Raw genomic sequence first — 17,704 nt, forward strand, 5'->3', positions numbered from 1 at the left:
AAAACACAGAAGCAAAGAGCAAAGTCATCCATAATCCCAAGCAGCTCACAAATCAATGTGTTCTTCTAGGTCCCGTGTGTACCTACGAAACAGCTGAGCATCTGCTTTTATGCAATTAAGATCGCGCAATTATGTTTCCTGCTTTTTCACATTTCAAAGTCCCAAAGGTACATGTGTATTTTTGTTACCAGATGGGGACCTGGCCTGAGCGTGTCCGCCTGGGACCAGATGTCATGTGAGGGTTCTTGGCTTCATGTAGGAAAGCTTTCACAACATGAGTCCAGGGGGCTACGAGAGTGCATTTATTAAAGCTGGGGACAGTGGAACGAGGAAGGGCTCAGCATAGAAGAAGCAACAGGGGAGCCCAGGCTGGGCTGTTTTGACTCACTGGGAAGCCAGAGAAAAGGGGGCCTTGGGGACAAGTTCAGGGGATCAGCCTGGGACCAGTGCCACTGCCCATTGCTACCCTGGATGCAAGTCTCCTGAGGACTCTTAGAGTTTAGGAGATGCACACCTGTGGGGGAAGAAGAGGGGGAAGGGAATGGATTGGGCTGCTGCCCAGAGGGAGAGAACACTGGGTCCTTTGTCTTGAGGCTTTTATCTCTCTCTCGCTGGTGGAAATCTTAAGTCTCTAGAGAAAACTCCAGCAGAACATGCATCAGTTCTCCAGGTGCACCCTTTTAGTTTATTAGGCTCTACTGGTTGGTCAGGGCGGGACAGGGTGTCATCAGTCATTGTAGCTGGTCCTGGGGTCGTCCACCTGGTCATGCTGCTTTTCTGGGCCTGGAGCTGGAACACAAATGAGGCCTCGATGTTGTCTCCAGGGAAGTGCCTCTGTATCTGGCTGTAAATCACCCAGCCGGCTTGTTCAGCTACTAATCTGAGTTTCCCTATTCCACTCGCCAAGGAACTCTCCTCGCTTCTCACTGTCCTGCCTCATTTTGATAACCAAGAATACATTACACCAGCTGAATCTGGAAGAAAAAAGATATATAATTGTTCCTTTTTGGGTGACAAAAAAATTTCATAAAAGACAAAAATGGAAACAGTCCCCTAGATAAAGATATTGGCAGAGTTACAACTAAACTACTACATTCCCTTAATGTTCAATTAAGAATGAGACGTAAAGCAGCCAAGTCCACAAAGTGTAATGTTCCTAAAGAGAATTCATCATTTGATCTATACTTTTAAAGTATTAGCAAGGAAGCAAGTTTCCACTGAATTCCTTAACATGTGTTCCTACAGTATAAGCCACAAGAGAGGCACATGCATCAATGGTCACCATGAAAATGTAAACACAGACAAGCCAGCAGACACCCTGCCTCCGTCCTTCCTTCTGCCCCTCCGCTGCCTACCCAGCGAGGGGTCCTGGTGTCCAATGCTCAGAGATTGCATCATTTGTACTCTTTTAAGTCAAGTTTTTCTCTCCATATCTACATTTTTATATCTACTTAATTCTATTTCTTAGAAACAAAATTTCTCCTTATGCTGCTAAAATAGTTCATTTTGTACAAAAAAGGAAGTTGTGTGAGAAGAAGAGGAAAAAACATTTTTAGTGCATACTGTTTGCTCCACAACACCTCTGTTGGTGTGTGGCAAGTCTAGGACACCCACACACACCGTGGGGCAGGGAGGCCTTTACGCAGGGAAACGTGGACCCCGGAGGGTCTTCTAGGAGCATTTTGGAATAGACGCGCTGGGATTTTGTTCAGAGATGGGCGAAAAAGAAATAAAAATAGACACTCTTCCACCTGTATTTTGCTTTTGCAATTGGGAGAAACCTTACTTTCTCTTTGTGTGTGAAATATACAAGCCACTTTTTGGTGTGCTGCTGCAAACTTGTTTCAGCCTTCGCTCTTCCTGCTCTGTAGCCTGGCTACCCGCCGGCCACCACGGAGACTCTGCCCTGCACCTCCTGTGTCCCTGGCACTGTGCAAAGTCCCAGGGACGAATTCCAGACTGGGAAGCAGTCACCAGCCTCCAGGTGCTTAGCTCTGTTACAACCATGTGTCAGGACAGGGTACAAATGACATAACTTTTTAATCTTAATTTAATCTAATTTAGACCTAATTTGATAAAAACATTGTGAGTTTAAAGTGTACAGCATATCGATGTGATGCATTAATGCTGCCGTACTGGCAACTGAAGCACTTTGAGTCCCGTAATTATAATTTCCTCTAATGGTGGAACAACTGCCCGTGTAGAAGACCCTTCCCCAGGTTCCCCACCCACCCGACCTGTCCTTCCCTCCCAGCAATCTCGTCCCCCTCTCACCGACCCTGCTCCATTCCTCCTTACTTTCCTTTTTATTAAATTATGGTCTCTCAAACTAAACTGGGCATTAAAGATCACCCGGTACAGTGTTTTTTTAAATGTGTTTTGATCACGTTCCAGGGGTGTCCAACCGATGGTCCACAGGCTGCATTCCGCCCAGAATGGCTGTGAACACGGCTCGACACAAAATCGTAAATTTACTTAAAACACGATATGATTTTTTTCTGATTATGTGTCACAATGTATTTACCGTGTGACCCAAGACAACTCTTCTTCCAGTGTGGCCATGAGATGCCAAAAGTTTGGACGCCCTCACACCATCTTCCTACAGGAAACCATCCATACAGCTGGAAAATTATAGCTGCTCTGAAAAGAGGAGACATTCCATGCCTCACCCACTTCCTCCAGGTGAGTGGCCCCAACCCCTGGCCATAATGAGTCTCTTGTCAAAGTCCTAGGAATTCCCAGCCTAAGCCAGCCCCTCATGTGCCAGGTGAGGAAGCTGAGACCCAGAGAGGGACAGAGAACATGTTTTAAGTCATAGTCAGCATGGTTCTGAGGTTTGGAGCCCTTACTTGCTCTTTCCTTTCTTTCCTAACCACAGGGTTTCCAAATCTTTGGGCTGGGAGGAATCCCCTTGAAGAACAGAACCATTCCCAGGGTTCACACACTACCTCTATTTGCCAAGGCCACATCCCAAACCTCACGACCGGGGACCTCCTGCAGAGCTTACTGCTTGTTCTTAATGCAGTCATGTGGGCTTTCCTCAAGGGCCCAGGGGAGAAGGAAGACAGAGGACCACTTTAGAAACCAGGAGTTCAATTAACTGGGCGTGTGCTGGATGTTTCTGCGCCCCTTTCAGAAGGGCTAACACAACAAGAAAAGGACTGGGGAGAGTGGGGGTGCAGTTAAACGGAGCTCACACGATGAGACTCACTGTGGTGAGGGGTGGGGGGAGTCCGTGACGACCGCTTTCCCTCCCCTCCCCTCTCCTCCCCGCCCCTTCCCTTTGGAGGAGGCAGCTCCAGGCCCACTGGCAGCTCCCTCAGGCGCCAGGCCCCACCTGCATCACTCCTCCTCCCATCAGATAGCCCAGTCACTTCTCTCTTGTAAAATAATATGGACATTTATAAAGCTTCCCCTAGCTTTTATAAGTCAGTGCAATTAAAACACAATGCACCTTAATTGTCAGCCCCCTCCCTCCTGCCAGATAAATGGTGAGAGTCCGAGTGCTGGCCCAGAGCTGAAGAGAGGAAGCAGAGGCCCTGGGACTCCCACAAAAGTGCCTCAGACAAAGTAGTTTCCATCCGAGGTGTCAGGCTTTCCCTGGTGCTTTTTTCCCAGGCTACCTAAAACTACTTTTATGTCCATCATTTCCTCACAGTTTTTCTAGAGGGAGAAATATGTAGGGGTTCAGAAAGTCACCTCTGTGGTAGGCTGATTGTTTTGAGCTTATGGCAACTTCAGCTCCAGCTGCGAGCTCGAGAAACTTCTGCCTCATCTTAACTACCTGGAAGAATCGGAGGAAGGGGCCTTGCCCATAGTAAGAGATTATCTATTGGGAAGGGTAAACTTGTAATTACGGAACATCTGCTGTTCTCATTGGACTGCAAGGACCCTCTGAGGCCCTCAGGGCATCTTACCTGCAGTCAGAATATCTTGGAGACCCGTTTTCTGGTTCTGTCTTTGAACCTCCTGCAAGCGGGGTCTCTCTGACTCTCTTGTGTGTGCCGGGTTCCCATGCCTGCATGTAGACTAAGTTGGGTTATTTTCTCTTGCTAATCCATCTTATGTGTATTTTATTATTAGACCAGCTGAAAAAAACTTGAGGGTAAAGTTTCTTCCTCCCCCACAAAGACAGTTCACTCACTTTTTCTGGAGAAAGAGAGATTCAGGAGTTTTGTGTCAAGGGACATAAAAGGAGTCAAAAGGCAACCAAGTTATTTTAATGGTTGGCATCTCCTCATCATCATAAAAATGGTAAATGGTTGTTCAAATCCTGTTTTGTTTTTTTAAGAGTTCAAATCTTGGTTCTCCCACTTACTAGCTATATGATCTTGCAAAAAATACTTGACCTTTGTCTGCCTCAATATTATTTGTAAAGTAGCCAATGATCATATAGTAGTAGTTAAGTTATTGCCTTGTTGGTAGAGTAAATGAGTTGTATGTGTAAGAACCTAAGAACAGCACTAGCATATAGTAAGTTCTCAATGTATTTGAGTTATTATTTGTGTAGTGCTTATGGCTTACAAAGAACTTCCAAGTCTTGACCTTAAGTGCAGGCATTAGGAAGAAATTCAGAATATTGGGTAAGGTCCAGTCTCCTTTATGAACCCACCCCAAAGAGAAGTCTACTAGGTACTGCTTCCCAGCCCAGTTCTGTCTCTTTGCCACACCCTGGAAAAGCCCCCTGCAAGGCTCCAGCACACTTCCTCTGTTGTGGCAGAATCTCCCACCCAGGAAGTGTGAACTTTCCCCTCTGCCTTACACAGCAAGAGGAGACAAAAGTATGCACATTGTTGTATAAGCTCCACTAGTCCTTATCTCCCCACTTTCATATACCACTGGGTATTTTTTTGAAAACCAATTCTGGGCTAAAAGAATTAAACTGTCATTTCCCCTGGTTAAACTTTAAGATGCCTTTTAAAGCAACATTAAAAAGCTGCTCAGGAATGCTGGTCATCATCCCTCCCCCTCACTCCATAAAGGGAAAGGAGCTGACCTGTTGTGGAGAACCGTGTGTGTGTGTGTGTGTGTGTGTGTGTGTGTGTGCACGCACGCTTGTGCACTTGTGTAAGGCACTAGAATGCATGCAGATGAGACCTGGGGCTGCAGAAGGCAGAAGCAACTTGTTCAGAGCACCAGTGGGTAAAGGCTGTGGCTGTGTACTTACCAGCACCGTGACATCAGCCTCTCTGAGCGGAGTTTTCTCACCTGTAAAATTAAGATAATTCTCATATCCATTTCATAGGGTCCTTGTAAAAATTCAATGAGTTAATTAATTTCTTATGTTTAGCACAACAGCTGACACATATAAGAGTTTGATAAATGTTAGGTTTTGTGGGGAAAAGAGGGGCCACATATTAAACCCGACAAACTCAGGGGAGGACTTCGTGGTGGCCTTACAAACTCAGAGACCAAAGGAAACACATAGGATAGTCTGAAATTAAACCTTTCTAACTAAAAGCAGTTCATGATGGGCGGTCATGCCCTAGACGGGTATTTTTCCCTAACAAAGGTCAGTCTCTATTTTAACTGAGCCTGTTGTCTGTTTGCACCTAAGATAACATACCTTTGGAATGTCAAGTTTCCTTTTTCTGGACCCCTCAAAGCACAGGCACTGCACCAGAGACCACAACCCCCTCATTGTTATCATGTTCATCATTAACTGTTAAAAGTATGTGTCTATCACTTTACCTTTTGTCCAGTCTCAGAGATTCACTCCCGCTCCAGGTTTGCTTTTTACCTCCTCCCTAATCTCTCACCCATGGATTTCCCTGTAGCTCCTTAGGCCTCCTCTTTTGGTTGTGTTCAACACAAGGTGCCAAACTGCCCTTCTCTGGGGCATTTCTTCGTAGAAATTTTGCTTCCTGGCAACTGTCGCCAGTTTGGCTCAAATAAACTCACCAAGAATTCTCTGCGGGTTCAAATGTCTCTTACATTGACAGTTTTATTATCATTACCTGAGAAAGAGGAGCAGCTAGGGTTTACTCTGTGCCTTTTCCATTGCACCACGTGGGCTGCTTGTCCCTGACTGTGGAAAACAAATTTATCTCTAAATGCAAGAGCCTTAACCGCTCCCAGCCCACCTCCTGGTGTGGAGCATGGGGGAATGGGTTGGGTAGGAAATCCACCACATTTGAGGTAGCAGTGGCTTTGTCCAACCTGGGAAGCAATTCACTTGTTCCTCACTGCTGACCAGTAATGATCCATTCTTCCTCTGGACCGTTTTATTGACCAGGCACTCATTCTCTTATGACATGTGAATGTAAGTACAGTTGGTAAGAGTGGCTTCTCTGTCCCTGCTCCCTCCACCCTGCTTCCACTTCCCACTTCCTCTCTCCTCCTCCTTCCTCCTTTCATCTTCCCCTCCCTCTTCCTCTTTCAGCCCCCGTCCTCCCCCTTTCTTCTCCCCGCCCAGGCCTGACAGCCTGAGGTCCCACTCTTTGTACTGACGTCACCATCTCTGTCTCGTAGAGCGTGGTAGGTGTTCGGTGTGGCCCTGTGTCCGGACGAGGGAGTGAATTGTTCTTCAATGGCTGTAACAGTCCCCTGGGTTGTGCAGGGTCTTTTGGAAGCAGAACCTTTTATCTGGGCCTCTGGCTTGGCCTTCTAGTTCATTAATGTCATCCATCAGTTCTCTCAGTTTCCATTATTAACCCCATCTAGAACCACAGGAAACTGGAACTGGGTTAATGCGGTGCCTTAAGGCCCAAGCGGCCGTCTGTACCAGCCTTGGCGAAGGCAGAGGCGCTGGGAACGGCCCTCGGAAGAAGACGCCTGCAGGGCAGGCTCCAGGGTAGCACGCCAGCCCCGGAGCAGGAACTCCGCCACGGGCCCGCCTCCAGCTGCGTCCGCGCGCGGCCGCTTTAAGAGAGGGGCGGGGCCGGCCCAGGCCAGGAGGCCAGCCCACAGGCGTCTTGTCCTTTTTGATCCATTCAAAAATTACTCATTGCAAATTCCCGGACTGCTGGGAGAGGAGAAGGAAGGGGGCGGAGGAGCAGACCTGCAGCCGGCGCCGCGCTGGTCCCGGAGGCCCCAGCCGCTGGCCGGAGCCGCTCGCTGGCCGACTGGCTCCGGGGGCCTCACCAGGAAGCGCCCGGATCGCGACACTCGCCGAGCTCCGCGCGCCACCTTCAGCCGGCCCGCGGCCCCGAGGCACGCCCAGCCCCAGCCCCAGCTAGGGTCCCCGGCGATGGATGGCCGCTGAGCATGGCACAGTACGGCGCCCCCGGCCCGCTGGGCATGGCCGCGCGGGAGGAACTGTACAGCAAAGTCACCCCGCGGAGGGCCCGCCAGCAGCGCCCCGGTACCGTCAAGCATGGATCTGCGCTGGACGTGCTCCTGTCCATGGGCTTCCCCAGAGCCCGCGCGTAAGTGCCGATGCTCCCAGCCGCAGCACCCTTCCTACCGCGCCGGCCCTCGGCTTCGCTCGGGTTCGCCTCCCGCGCCTGCCGTCCGGGCGGCGCGCACCCCGCTGCCCACCTCCTGCTGGGGGCTGATGGGGCGCAGGAGCCGGCGCTCACGCCTTCACACTGGGCGCGGGGCCGGAGCTTGCTGGGGCTGCTTAAGGGTAGGCACGCCTCAGGGCGAGGACACCGGGTTCCAGTTCGGGTGCCTTGCCCAGCGCCAGGCCTCCGCCGTGGGGCTGAGTTCGGGTGTCTCTCGGACCCTGGGGAGGCGGGCCCTACTGGGGACTCAGGCGCCCTCTGGATCCGGAGCGCTAGGCTGGTTTCGGATCCTGTAGAGGGCTAGGAAAGGGACTGGGACCGCCGGGCAGGGAGGCCGGCCCACCCACTGCAGCAGCTTCCAGCTCCGGATGCCGCGCGCTCCTGTTCCGTCTCCCTCCGGAGTAGGAGGGGCGGGAGCGTGGGTGCTGCTGCGTGTTCATTGATAGGGAGGAAGGAAGGAGAAGCAATTCCTCTAGGGAACCTGGGTTCTCGCTTCTCGTCAGTGGTGACGGCAGCATAGATGTCTGGGGGTGCGAGAGAGTAAGGAGGGGGCGCTGTCCTCCTTCATCCTTCCCCCTGGAGGGTGGGGTAGGCAGGCAATGGCAGAAAGGGCGCAGGTGGCTGCCCCTGCAGCCTGCTGCGAAGAGGCCTGTTCGCCAGCAAGAGGCAGCAGGAGCCTTCTGAAGCCGGGCATCAGAGGTGGTGGGGTTGGAACCTCACCTAGGAGGAAGTCAAGGCCATGGCTGGGCCATTCTCCCTTGGTTGCCTGCAGATTTCTCAGGTGGGGCCACACTGCCTGGGATCCTGTGGCGCTGCTTCTCTGAATTGCACCCCCTGAAGGGGGAGTCGGGCAAACTTTATTAAGGAAGGGCGAATGAAGTTAGTGAAAGTTCTTTTCTGCCCCATTTTTCAGGTGTTCCTTCCCTGGTCTCTGGGCGGGCTCTGTTCTTTACTAACCTGGCCGTTACGTCTTAATCCAAGCAGACCCCTGGTTTTTCATTCCACGCAGCCTGCTTGAAAGGCCTGAAATGGACCGATAGATACTTCTGTCTTCCACTGGCTTCCAAGCACCAGGGCTCCAGTTGCTGATGCCAGAGTTGCAGAGAGAGGGTGTGGGCTCCGCGGGGTATGTCAGGTGTGGGTGCTGCTGGGTAGGTCCTTCCTGTGGATGATGAATGTGCACAGTTCTCCTTAAGAAAGGGACATAGGGGCCCGGAGTCGCTGGGCAGTGCTGCAGAGTTAGCACAGTCCGAGGCATTTTCCCTTTAAGAAATGGGGCCAGTGCTAGGACCTGCATAGTTTAATTAGGGGAAGAAGCACTTAACTACGAAGACCATCATGTTTGCTATTCAGACTAACTTTAAAGGGTCCAGGAGGCCTTGTCCATGTCCTGACATATTAGAATGATGGTCAAAATTGGAGTAATTTTGACTTGTTCAAACTCTGAGATTTCATAATAGCTAGCATTTACTGAGTACTTACTACGTACAGTACTAAGCACTTTACGTATTAGTCATCTTATTGTCCCAGCCACACAATGAGAAAGGCAACTGTACGCCCATTTTATGAATTGGGAAACAGGTTTAGAGAGGTTACGGAACTTGTCGAGTGTCACAGCAGTAAGTGCATTTGGGATTCAAATCCAGGCCGTGTGCTCAGCATAGGCTTGTATCCAGGGCCAGGGTGAGTTAACGTGGGGAGAATGCTGAGTGCAGTGCCTGGCACACAGTGAGCTGCTTTATCAGTTTCCCTGGCTGCTGGAACGGGTTACCTGCCACACACTGGGTGCCTGAAGACAGCAGGCATTTTTTTGTTTACAGTTCTGGAGCCCAGAAGCCCTAAACCAGTGTCACTGGGCTGAAATCAAGGCGACAGCAGGGCTGTGCTCCCTCCCTCCCTAGGGGAGAATCCGGCCCTTGCATCTTCCAGCTCCTGGTGGCTGCTGGCATTCTCGGGCTGTGGCTACATCACTCCAATCTCTGCCTCCGTGGTCACTTTGCCTCCGCTTCTGTGTCAAACCTCTCTCTGCCTGTTTCCTAGAAAGACAGTTGTGATGGCATTTAGGGCTTTCGGGCTTTCCCAGACAATTCAGGCTAATCTTCCCACTTTAAGATTCCTTCACTTAATCATATCTGCAAACTACTTTTCTCTCATAAGGTTCCTGGGAATAGGTCATGGCTGTCTTTTGAGGAGACATTATTCGGCCTGCCATAGCTCCTCTTGCTGTTATGTGCACAGCCTCTCTCCACTGGGACGGTGACAGAGTGGGTCATGATGAAATAGCCTGGGTGGGAGGAAGGTTGTGTTTGCTATTCTGTCTCCTTCAAATTCTCTGCCTCCGAGTGGGCTGAGCCCTTGACAATCACCTGACCTGTTTCCACTCCCTTCGCAGACTGGCATCCCTTCTACTTCAGCCTAGAAAGGCCAATGTGGTCAGTCTGCCCCTTAATAACAACTCAGTTCAGTAAGAAGAGGGACTTCTCCCTGGGGCCATCTGAAATTTCAGAGAGCAGTTTTAACCTCATTTTGTCAGGCTTAGCCTCTGAGAAGCCTCTTTTTGGATCTTAGTCCTAGAGGAAGGAGCATGATGAAATTGAGAGCAAGGGAGAGCAGGGACAGCTTTCTGGGATCGAGACATTTGGCTGTGATGGGGAGAAAGGATGAGACTATGTCTGGAGCGTGGCCCTTTAAGGAGAGAACAGTGGCAGCCAGTGAGCAGAGCTCTGGTTTCCCCTCTGGCTGTAACTGGGCCTAGTGCTGTGCAGCAGCAGGAGGGGCCCTTCCACTGGGTTCTAGGTCGGCTGACAGAGAGCTCAGGGGCCAGCAAGGTCCTGTGGTCTTGGATAAGTCACTTAACCCCCGCTGGGCACCACTGATTCCCTCTGAGTGGGACAGGATTGATCTATGCATGCTTCTTAAGTGCATGAGAGAGCTGCTGGGAAAAGTGCCGAGCAAGCAGGGCGACTTCAGGGTGTGTTCTCTCCAGCTCCTGACTCCCTGGATCTTTTTTCCATCCCACCTCAGGACATTCAGCCCACCCTAGACTCTGCTGTGGAAGAGCCTGCCACCTGGAGAAGGGCGGAGGGGTGGCGGTGTCTATGGCAGGTGTGTGTGTGTCTGTCTGTCTGTCTGTGTGTAAGCAAGCAGAGGGGGGAAGGAGCCTTGGGGGCGCCTCAGAAGAAAGCTCTCAAGGGGCCAAAAGAGTCTATCCCTTTCTTCTTTTTTTGTTATTCTATGCCCAATAGCTCTGCTCTGTTCCAGAAGTTCTAAAAATGAAGGTCCGGCTTTGTCAAGACTGGAGTGAGTTTGGTGGGAAGGGAAAGCCAGAGTGTGTGTGTGTGTGTGTGCCCTGCAAAGGCCTGAGCAGAGGGACACCTGGGGCCCAGAGAGGTGCTGCATCTATCACTGGAGAAGGCAGGGCAGGCCCAGTACCCAAGTTATGGTTTTGAATAACCCTACTGTACTTTGTACTGCCCCCTGCTGGCCTCCCACTTTGGCGGAGGGGACTGAGGCTCTCCTCGCTTATCTCTTCTGTGGCTAGAGGTGGAGTGTGGGAACCAGTCGTTGAACAATGAGTTTGGGGAGTCCTGGCTGATACACAGCTCTGCCTTTTCGTTTGGCTGGGGTTTGTGTGAGGCTGTTGGTGGCTAGTACTTTCTGTGCAGCCAGTGGCTTTAGAATGCTTCCTAATGACTGAGAGAGGGTCTTGTGAAGGACACTGACAGGGGTCAGATAACTGACACTTGTCATGCCTAGGTCTTCTCTTTAACCCCTTTTTTAAAAATCAATATCTTGACCAGCTTCTGTGCCTGGCAGTGCCTGTCCTGTGTAACTCACAAGACTTTGTCAAGACTAGATGATATCAAGGCAGGCAAGGACTTGGGGCAGTTAAAAGTATAATCTGGACGCAAGATAGATATGATTGTTGTGTGGGACTGGAAGAGAACGAAGCATGTGAGACGGCTGTTGAGGTCCTTGGCAAGGATTCCCTTGGGCTGTCAGGTTGTGCTTTTCCCCCTGAGAGTATTTGAGCAACACCTAGTTAAAGAGTACGTCAGTGGCACAAAGAAAGAGCTGGAAGAAGTGCCTTCAACTTTTCTCTGGTCAGGAGCTGCATTAGCTGTGCCTCACTGCCCAAGGATAAAAGCCGCTCAAAGCTGGCTTCAAAAGGAATTGAGAGGAACTTGGAGAAGCCCATCAATTAAAATACCCAGTTTCTTTGGCCCTCTCCAGCTTACCTGGTGCCTGCCATTGGTTCTGAAAGCACTTGGTCAACTTAGCATCTGTGAAATGTGGCTGATTCTGGGTGAGGGCTACAGTTGCTTTCCCAGGGGTGTTGGGTGGAAAGGGAAGACCAACCATGGCTCACTTGGAGCTGAATGGATCTTATAGGAGGGCAGGGAAAGTAAGTCTCTAACTGCCCAACCTGACCATCTGCTCACGCCGCACTCCTGCATTTGTGCTATTTTACATTTGTGCTATTTTACAGCAGAAGACTTGCTCTCATGTGCACTAAATAAGCTCTTGATGAACATAGCAATCCTGTAAGTAAAGCCCACAATAAAAGCCCCATTTTAAAAATGAGACTTGAGGCTCCAAGGAGCTCAGGCAGTACCTGGCATGGGGCCACGTCTCCATGCAGTCTTGGGCTAAAACTGGGTGTCCAGGGGCCTTTCCAGGCCTCACGGGCCTGGCCTAGTTCAAAAGGAAATACTTTGATGTGTGTTCTTCTTAAGGTCTAATTTACGTACAATAATTTAACCTATTTAGAGGTCGATCAGTTTTGATCTTTGAAAACATGCGAATCACCACCACAAGACATAGCACGTGCCCATCACCCCTGAAAGTGGTCCGTGCCCCTTTGCAGTCCCTGTTCTCCCCCGCCTGGGCAACACTGACCTGCCTCCTGTAACCACGGATGAGTCACATTGTCTAGACTGGCCTTTAAGTGGGGTCACCCAGTGCATGCTCTGCCTGCCTGGTGTCTTGTCTGCTGTTTGAGACTCGTCCATGATGCGTGTGCACCAGTGGTTTGTACCCTGTTAGTCCTGAGCAGAACGCAATGTATTTCATTGTGCCAGTAATATAATTTTAACCTCTGTACACAGGTTCTGGGCAAGTTCCCTGTTACTTTGTAATAATGCCTTAGATTTTTAGACCACTTTGGAGGTTGCAAAGCAGATTTATATACATAATCACCGTCAAGTCTCAAAATGATAATTTCGTGAGCAAACGGAGGTTCAGAAGATTTAGTGTAACAGAGTGAAGAGCGAGCACCCTGCCTTGTGACACTGTCCTGTGGTTTTTGTCACCACCCTGCCCTCAGCTGTCTCAAAGTCTAGCTGCTTTTCACTGCGTGGACAGTAATTCTCGGAGCTGAAGGTTTCGCTTTTCAGATAGACAACAAAACGAGGGAATCCGTGTCTCCCACCAGCCCTGCTCCCTCCAAGCACAGTGGCAGCAGAGCCGTCAGTTCCACCACCGTCCCAGTAGGCATGTAGGGGTGTGTGTGTGTGAGGAGGTGTCTGTCCCTCCTCTTGGGAACTGTACACTGAAAAAGCCCCATCATTATTGGCCTGCTGCCCGGACGTCTAAACCTGTGGCGGCTGTTCACACAGCCTGAGTGTGAATCCCTGTTCTGCCTGGTGTCAGCTGCCAGCTGGGTGACTGGGCAAGTTGCTGAATCCACTGAGCCTCAGTTTCCCTATGTGCGAAGCATTGACAACAGCAGTCCCCAAGTCAAAGCACTCTTGTGAGGGCTAAGTGTGCCGTGTTCCGTGAGCCTCTGTGAGCCTCCACAGTGAGCCTCCACTGTGAGCCTCCACAGTGAGCCTCCACTGTGAGCCTCCACTGTAAATGGGGCTCCTTCCAGGAGCCAGTCTGCCCTTGCTTGGCCTGGGCGGGCACACTCTGCCATCAGGGAGAAGCTCTGGACTGTGGCTCACACCACGGACAGCTCAGCATCACGCACGCACAGGGAAAGCAAACGCTGGTCGCCAGACCCTGGCTCGCACTTGGTCTTCAGTTCCTAGCTGTTTGGACTCACCCATGTACTTTTCTTTCTGTGGCTTCAGTGTTCCCACCTGTAGAAGAGGTTCCGCGCAGTTCTGGGGACTTGGGGGGGGTTGCGGGTGACATGGGCAATGTTTTGGGGCAGCATCAAGGTGTTGTTTTTCACTGCTTTGTGTATACTTTTCTATTTTAGAGTGTGTGGCTGTTTGGTTTCCCCCAGAGCTTTATTGTCCAATACTCCTCTCTTTAAAGAACACTCTTCAGCATTGTGGATATTCTAGAGTAAATAAATGGGAAGAAAAAAAGATGTGAGGTGATTACAACAGTGGGCAGCTGTTTAACTAGTTTGCAGCAGTGCGCTTTTTGAATTGGTCATGATGTTCCTTCCTGCAGAACGACTGACTGACGTGCTGGTTAAAGCGGTGGGGGGGGGGGGGTGGCGCCTTGAGCCCAGCTCCTGGGGCCCATAAGTCACTCACAGGCACCTTTTTAAGTAAAGGGACATCTTCCCTTCTGCAGGGTCATCAGCTGTTTGGATAACAGTTCCCATTGTGTTCCTTTGTCCCAGTGGAAACATAAACGTTCCTGCACGTAAAGTAAAGTAAAGCAACAGTGGCCTTGAGGGGCCTTGAGTAAAGCAACAGGGGAGGCCAGCAGCACAGATGGCCAGAGGCAGCCAAACGGTTTAGGTTTCTTTCCAGGTTTTGTTAGGTAGACCCCCATAAATCAGGGAACAGCATGGTTTAGAATTCTGCTTCCAAGTGGACTGTGCCCCATTCAACAATCTTAACTGTGAGCATGTGCTCACTAGATGTTTGTTTCTTGCCTTGGGTAGGAAGCACTTAGCAGGAAAGGGAGAGCTGCCCCAATGGCTGCTTTTGTGTACAGTCAGGTGTGGCCAGCCTCTGGGTGTCTCCGGGCCACACTGGAAGAAGAGTTGTCTCGGGCCACATGTTAAATACGGCGCAACATATGGTCACAAGAAAAATCTCAAAATGTTTTAAGTAAATTTACGATTTTGTGTTGGGCCACATTCATAGCCACCCTGGACTGCATGTGGCCTGCGGCTTGGACACCCCTGGAAGGGGCTGCTGGAGCCCTGAACCAGTGGCATCTGCTGTCTCTTCTTTTTTTTAAAATTAATTTTTATGTTTTAAGTACCCGTCAGTAGATGAGTGGTTAAAACAACTACAAGGCATTTACACAATGGAATCCTACTCAGCCATAAAAAAGAAGAAAATTTTACGCTTAGCAACAGCAGGGATGGACCTGGAGAACATTATGGTTAGTGAAATAAGCCAGTCAGAGAAAGACAAATACCACACGATCTCATTCATATGTGGAATGTAATGAACAAACTGAACTAACAAGCAAAACAGAGACAGACTCATAGATGGAGAGCAGATGAAAGCTAGTGGGGGAGGTTAGGGGGCGGAGGGATGGAGCAGAAAGGAAACAGGATTCTCGGACACGGACAACAGGGTGGGGATGGCCGGGGGAGGGGGTTATAAGGGGACTAAATGGTAATGGAAAAATATAATAAAGGTTAAATTTTTTTCAAGTCTCACCTTTGTATGTTTTTAATCTAGAAATTGAGAGATTATTGGTAGGAAGAATAAAGCACATGGTGACCTATTTTACTGCATGATATAAAGGAAAATTTTATGCTAATATTCAGTACATATCAGTACAGTACAGAATGCATGATATTTTCAGCTAAAAGCATGAATAGTTATTCAAATTTCTGGTGACTCAACACTACCTTACAAAATTAGCATTTATACACTCAAGACTTATTAGATATTTCAAAGAATTGAAAACAAGAAGATCTCAAAGAGATATTTGCACACTCATGTTCATTGCAGCATTTTTGGCAATAGCTAAGAGGTGTAAGATAGAATTAACCCAAATGATCATTAATTGATGAATGGATAAAGAACATGTGGTGTACGGCCATCCCTCCGTATATATGGGGCATTCAGCAGCCCCCATGTATACCAAAATGTTAGAACGCTCAAGTTCCTCCCATAAAATGATATAGTTGCTCATAACCTATATTTATACACAGGCTTCATTGGGGATACTTACCCATCACTTCATTTGCATAGATTCAGCCTAGTGTTTGGTGCATGGCCAGTTCAAATTTTACTTTTGGGAACTTGCTGGGATTTTTTTTTTCTTAATATTTTGAACTGTGGTTGGTTGAATCTGCAGATGTGAAACCCATGGATATGGAGGGCAGACTATATACCTACAATGGAACAGTGTTCAGCTTTATTTTATTTTATTTATTTATTTATGTTTAATATTTTAATTATTTTATTGTTGTTCAATTCCAGTTGTCTGTGTTTACCGCCCTCCACTCCCCTTCCCCAGCCATATCTAATCAAAAGAAAAAAGTTAGTGAAATAGAACCAGAGACACTGAAAGGAAGAACTATCTGACAGTAATCAGAGGGGAGGGGGGAGGGTGTGGGGGCGGGTTTTCAGGAACAACTATAAAGGACACCTGGACAAAACCAAGAGGAGAGGGAAGCAAGGAAGGGAGTTGGGTTAATTTTTTAATTTTTACTGATTTTTTTTTAGAGAGAGGATGGGGTAGGGCAGGGAGATGGGGAGAGACTTCAATGTGTTGTTTCCCTTATCTGTGTGTTCATTAGCTTATTCTTTCTCAGCTTTACTTTTATTGTCGACACTGTTACTGACGCCTCCTCATTTGCTCCCCTTTGCCTGTCCCCTCGTGGCCCTGCTCCCCTCTCCCCTTCCTCTGGCCGTCACACACTGCCGTCTGGGTCTGTGGGACATGCGTGTATGTTCTTCGGCTAAAACCTTCACCCTGTTTCATGCAGCCCCCCTCCCCCTACTGTAAACCCACTTTTTCTGACCTATATGTAAGTAGATAAGTTAAAGAATTGAAACTCACAGAAGAGGCCTTACGAGTATCACTCAGGGAGTGGGGGGGATGCGAAGGGCTTTTGGAGTATCCAAGTTGTCTTCACGTGTTAGAGTCAAGTTTTTAAAAAATTTATTTTATTCTGTTTTTAAAATAGTTTATCTTTTTATTGCATTTATTTCTCACTACCATTTATTCCTCTTATATCCCCTTCCATTTATTCCTCTTATATCCCCTTCCATCTCCACCCACCCATTAGTTGTTTCCTGTATGTGGCCTGACCAGGACCCAGCCCGCGACGTTGGTGTGTGGGGACCCACCGAGCTGCCTGGCAGGGCCGCGCCGGCTCATTTCTTAGTCACCCCACCCTTGAATTGCCTGCCCACCCACCCTTTCTTCTCCTTTTGCCTCATCAGATTTTACATATACTGGAGCTAGTTCAACCGTAACTCATCGCTTTCCTCCCTTTTCCTTCCCTACCCTCGTTCCTGTCTCTTTTCCTTTCTTTTTCTCATCCTTGTCCCTCAACCCTTATTAAGCTTCACACTCTGAAGCAGGCAGGACAGAGGATCATCCCTGTATTGCCTACAAAGGTTCAGAGTTCTTTAGCCACTGCCACTCTCAGTGGTCTTTTCTCTTTGGAGCCTCTAACCTTCACAAGTGAAACCTTTGAAGAAGAAGAAAAGAAAAAAACAAAGCAAAACATTGTATCTGTGTTATCTCCATGGCAAGTTCCCTGAGTAATGCCATTTTTTTAATGCATAGGCACTACGCTGTGTTTTGGGGGCAGCTATTATAACATATACTAGCAGTTGGGAGTGAAAAGATGATTAGATATAAAACCTGCCCTCAGGGAACTGGTAACTAGTGTGGAAGATAGAGAATTACGATAAATGTGATATAAAAGAAGGATGCAGTCACTGTGTGAGGAGAGAGACAGAGCTCTGAAGTAAACTTTATTTTTATTTTTTAAAGGTTATATTTATTGCCCTGGCTGGTGTAGCTCAGTGGATTGAGCTCAGGCCTGTGAAGCAAAGGGTCGCCAGTTCGATTCCCAGTCAGGGCACATGCCTGGGTTGCAGGCCGTGTCCCCAGTAGGGGACACATGAGAGGCAACCATACATTGATATTTCTCTCCCACTCTTTCTCCTTACTGTCCCCCCTCTCTAAAAATAAATAAATAACAAATATTTTTTAAAAGATTATATTTATTTATTTTTGAGAGGGGAAGAGAGGGAGAAAGAGAGGGAGAGAAACATCCATGTGTGGTTCCTCTCGTGTACCCCCCCACTGGGGACCTGGCCTGCAACCCAGGCATGACCCCTACACTGGGAATCGAATTGGTGACCCTTCAA

General features: G+C 49.0%; 1 protein-coding gene and 1 long non-coding RNA gene across 2 annotated transcripts in view; one reads left to right on the forward strand and one right to left on the reverse strand.

The window, feature by feature from the left end:
- Positions 1-204: 204 nt before the first annotated feature.
- LOC128626560 (uncharacterized) lies at positions 205-6,807 on the reverse strand. The gene is made up of 3 exons (XR_008390506.1): positions 6,451-6,807; positions 5,168-5,208; positions 205-974 (listed from the first exon to the last, which is right to left on the reverse strand). It is a non-coding gene; the product is annotated as an uncharacterized LOC128626560 (long non-coding RNA).
- Positions 6,808-6,882: 75 nt separating this feature from the next.
- UBASH3B (ubiquitin associated and SH3 domain containing B) overlaps positions 6,883-17,704 on the forward strand; it is a 143,000-nt gene continuing 132,178 nt past the window's right edge. The window contains exon 1 of the mRNA XM_037142805.2: positions 6,883-7,367. Coding sequence (XP_036998700.1) covers positions 7,207-7,367 — 161 coding nt within the window. The 5' untranslated portion in view covers positions 6,883-7,206. The remainder of the gene's footprint in view (positions 7,368-17,704) is intronic.

Source organism: Artibeus jamaicensis, unplaced genomic scaffold (genome assembly GCF_021234435.1).
Source record: "Artibeus jamaicensis isolate MK-2021 breed Jamaican fruit bat unplaced genomic scaffold, CSHL_Jam_final scaffold_660, whole genome shotgun sequence".
NCBI classification, from domain to species: domain Eukaryota; kingdom Metazoa; phylum Chordata; class Mammalia; order Chiroptera; family Phyllostomidae; genus Artibeus; species Artibeus jamaicensis.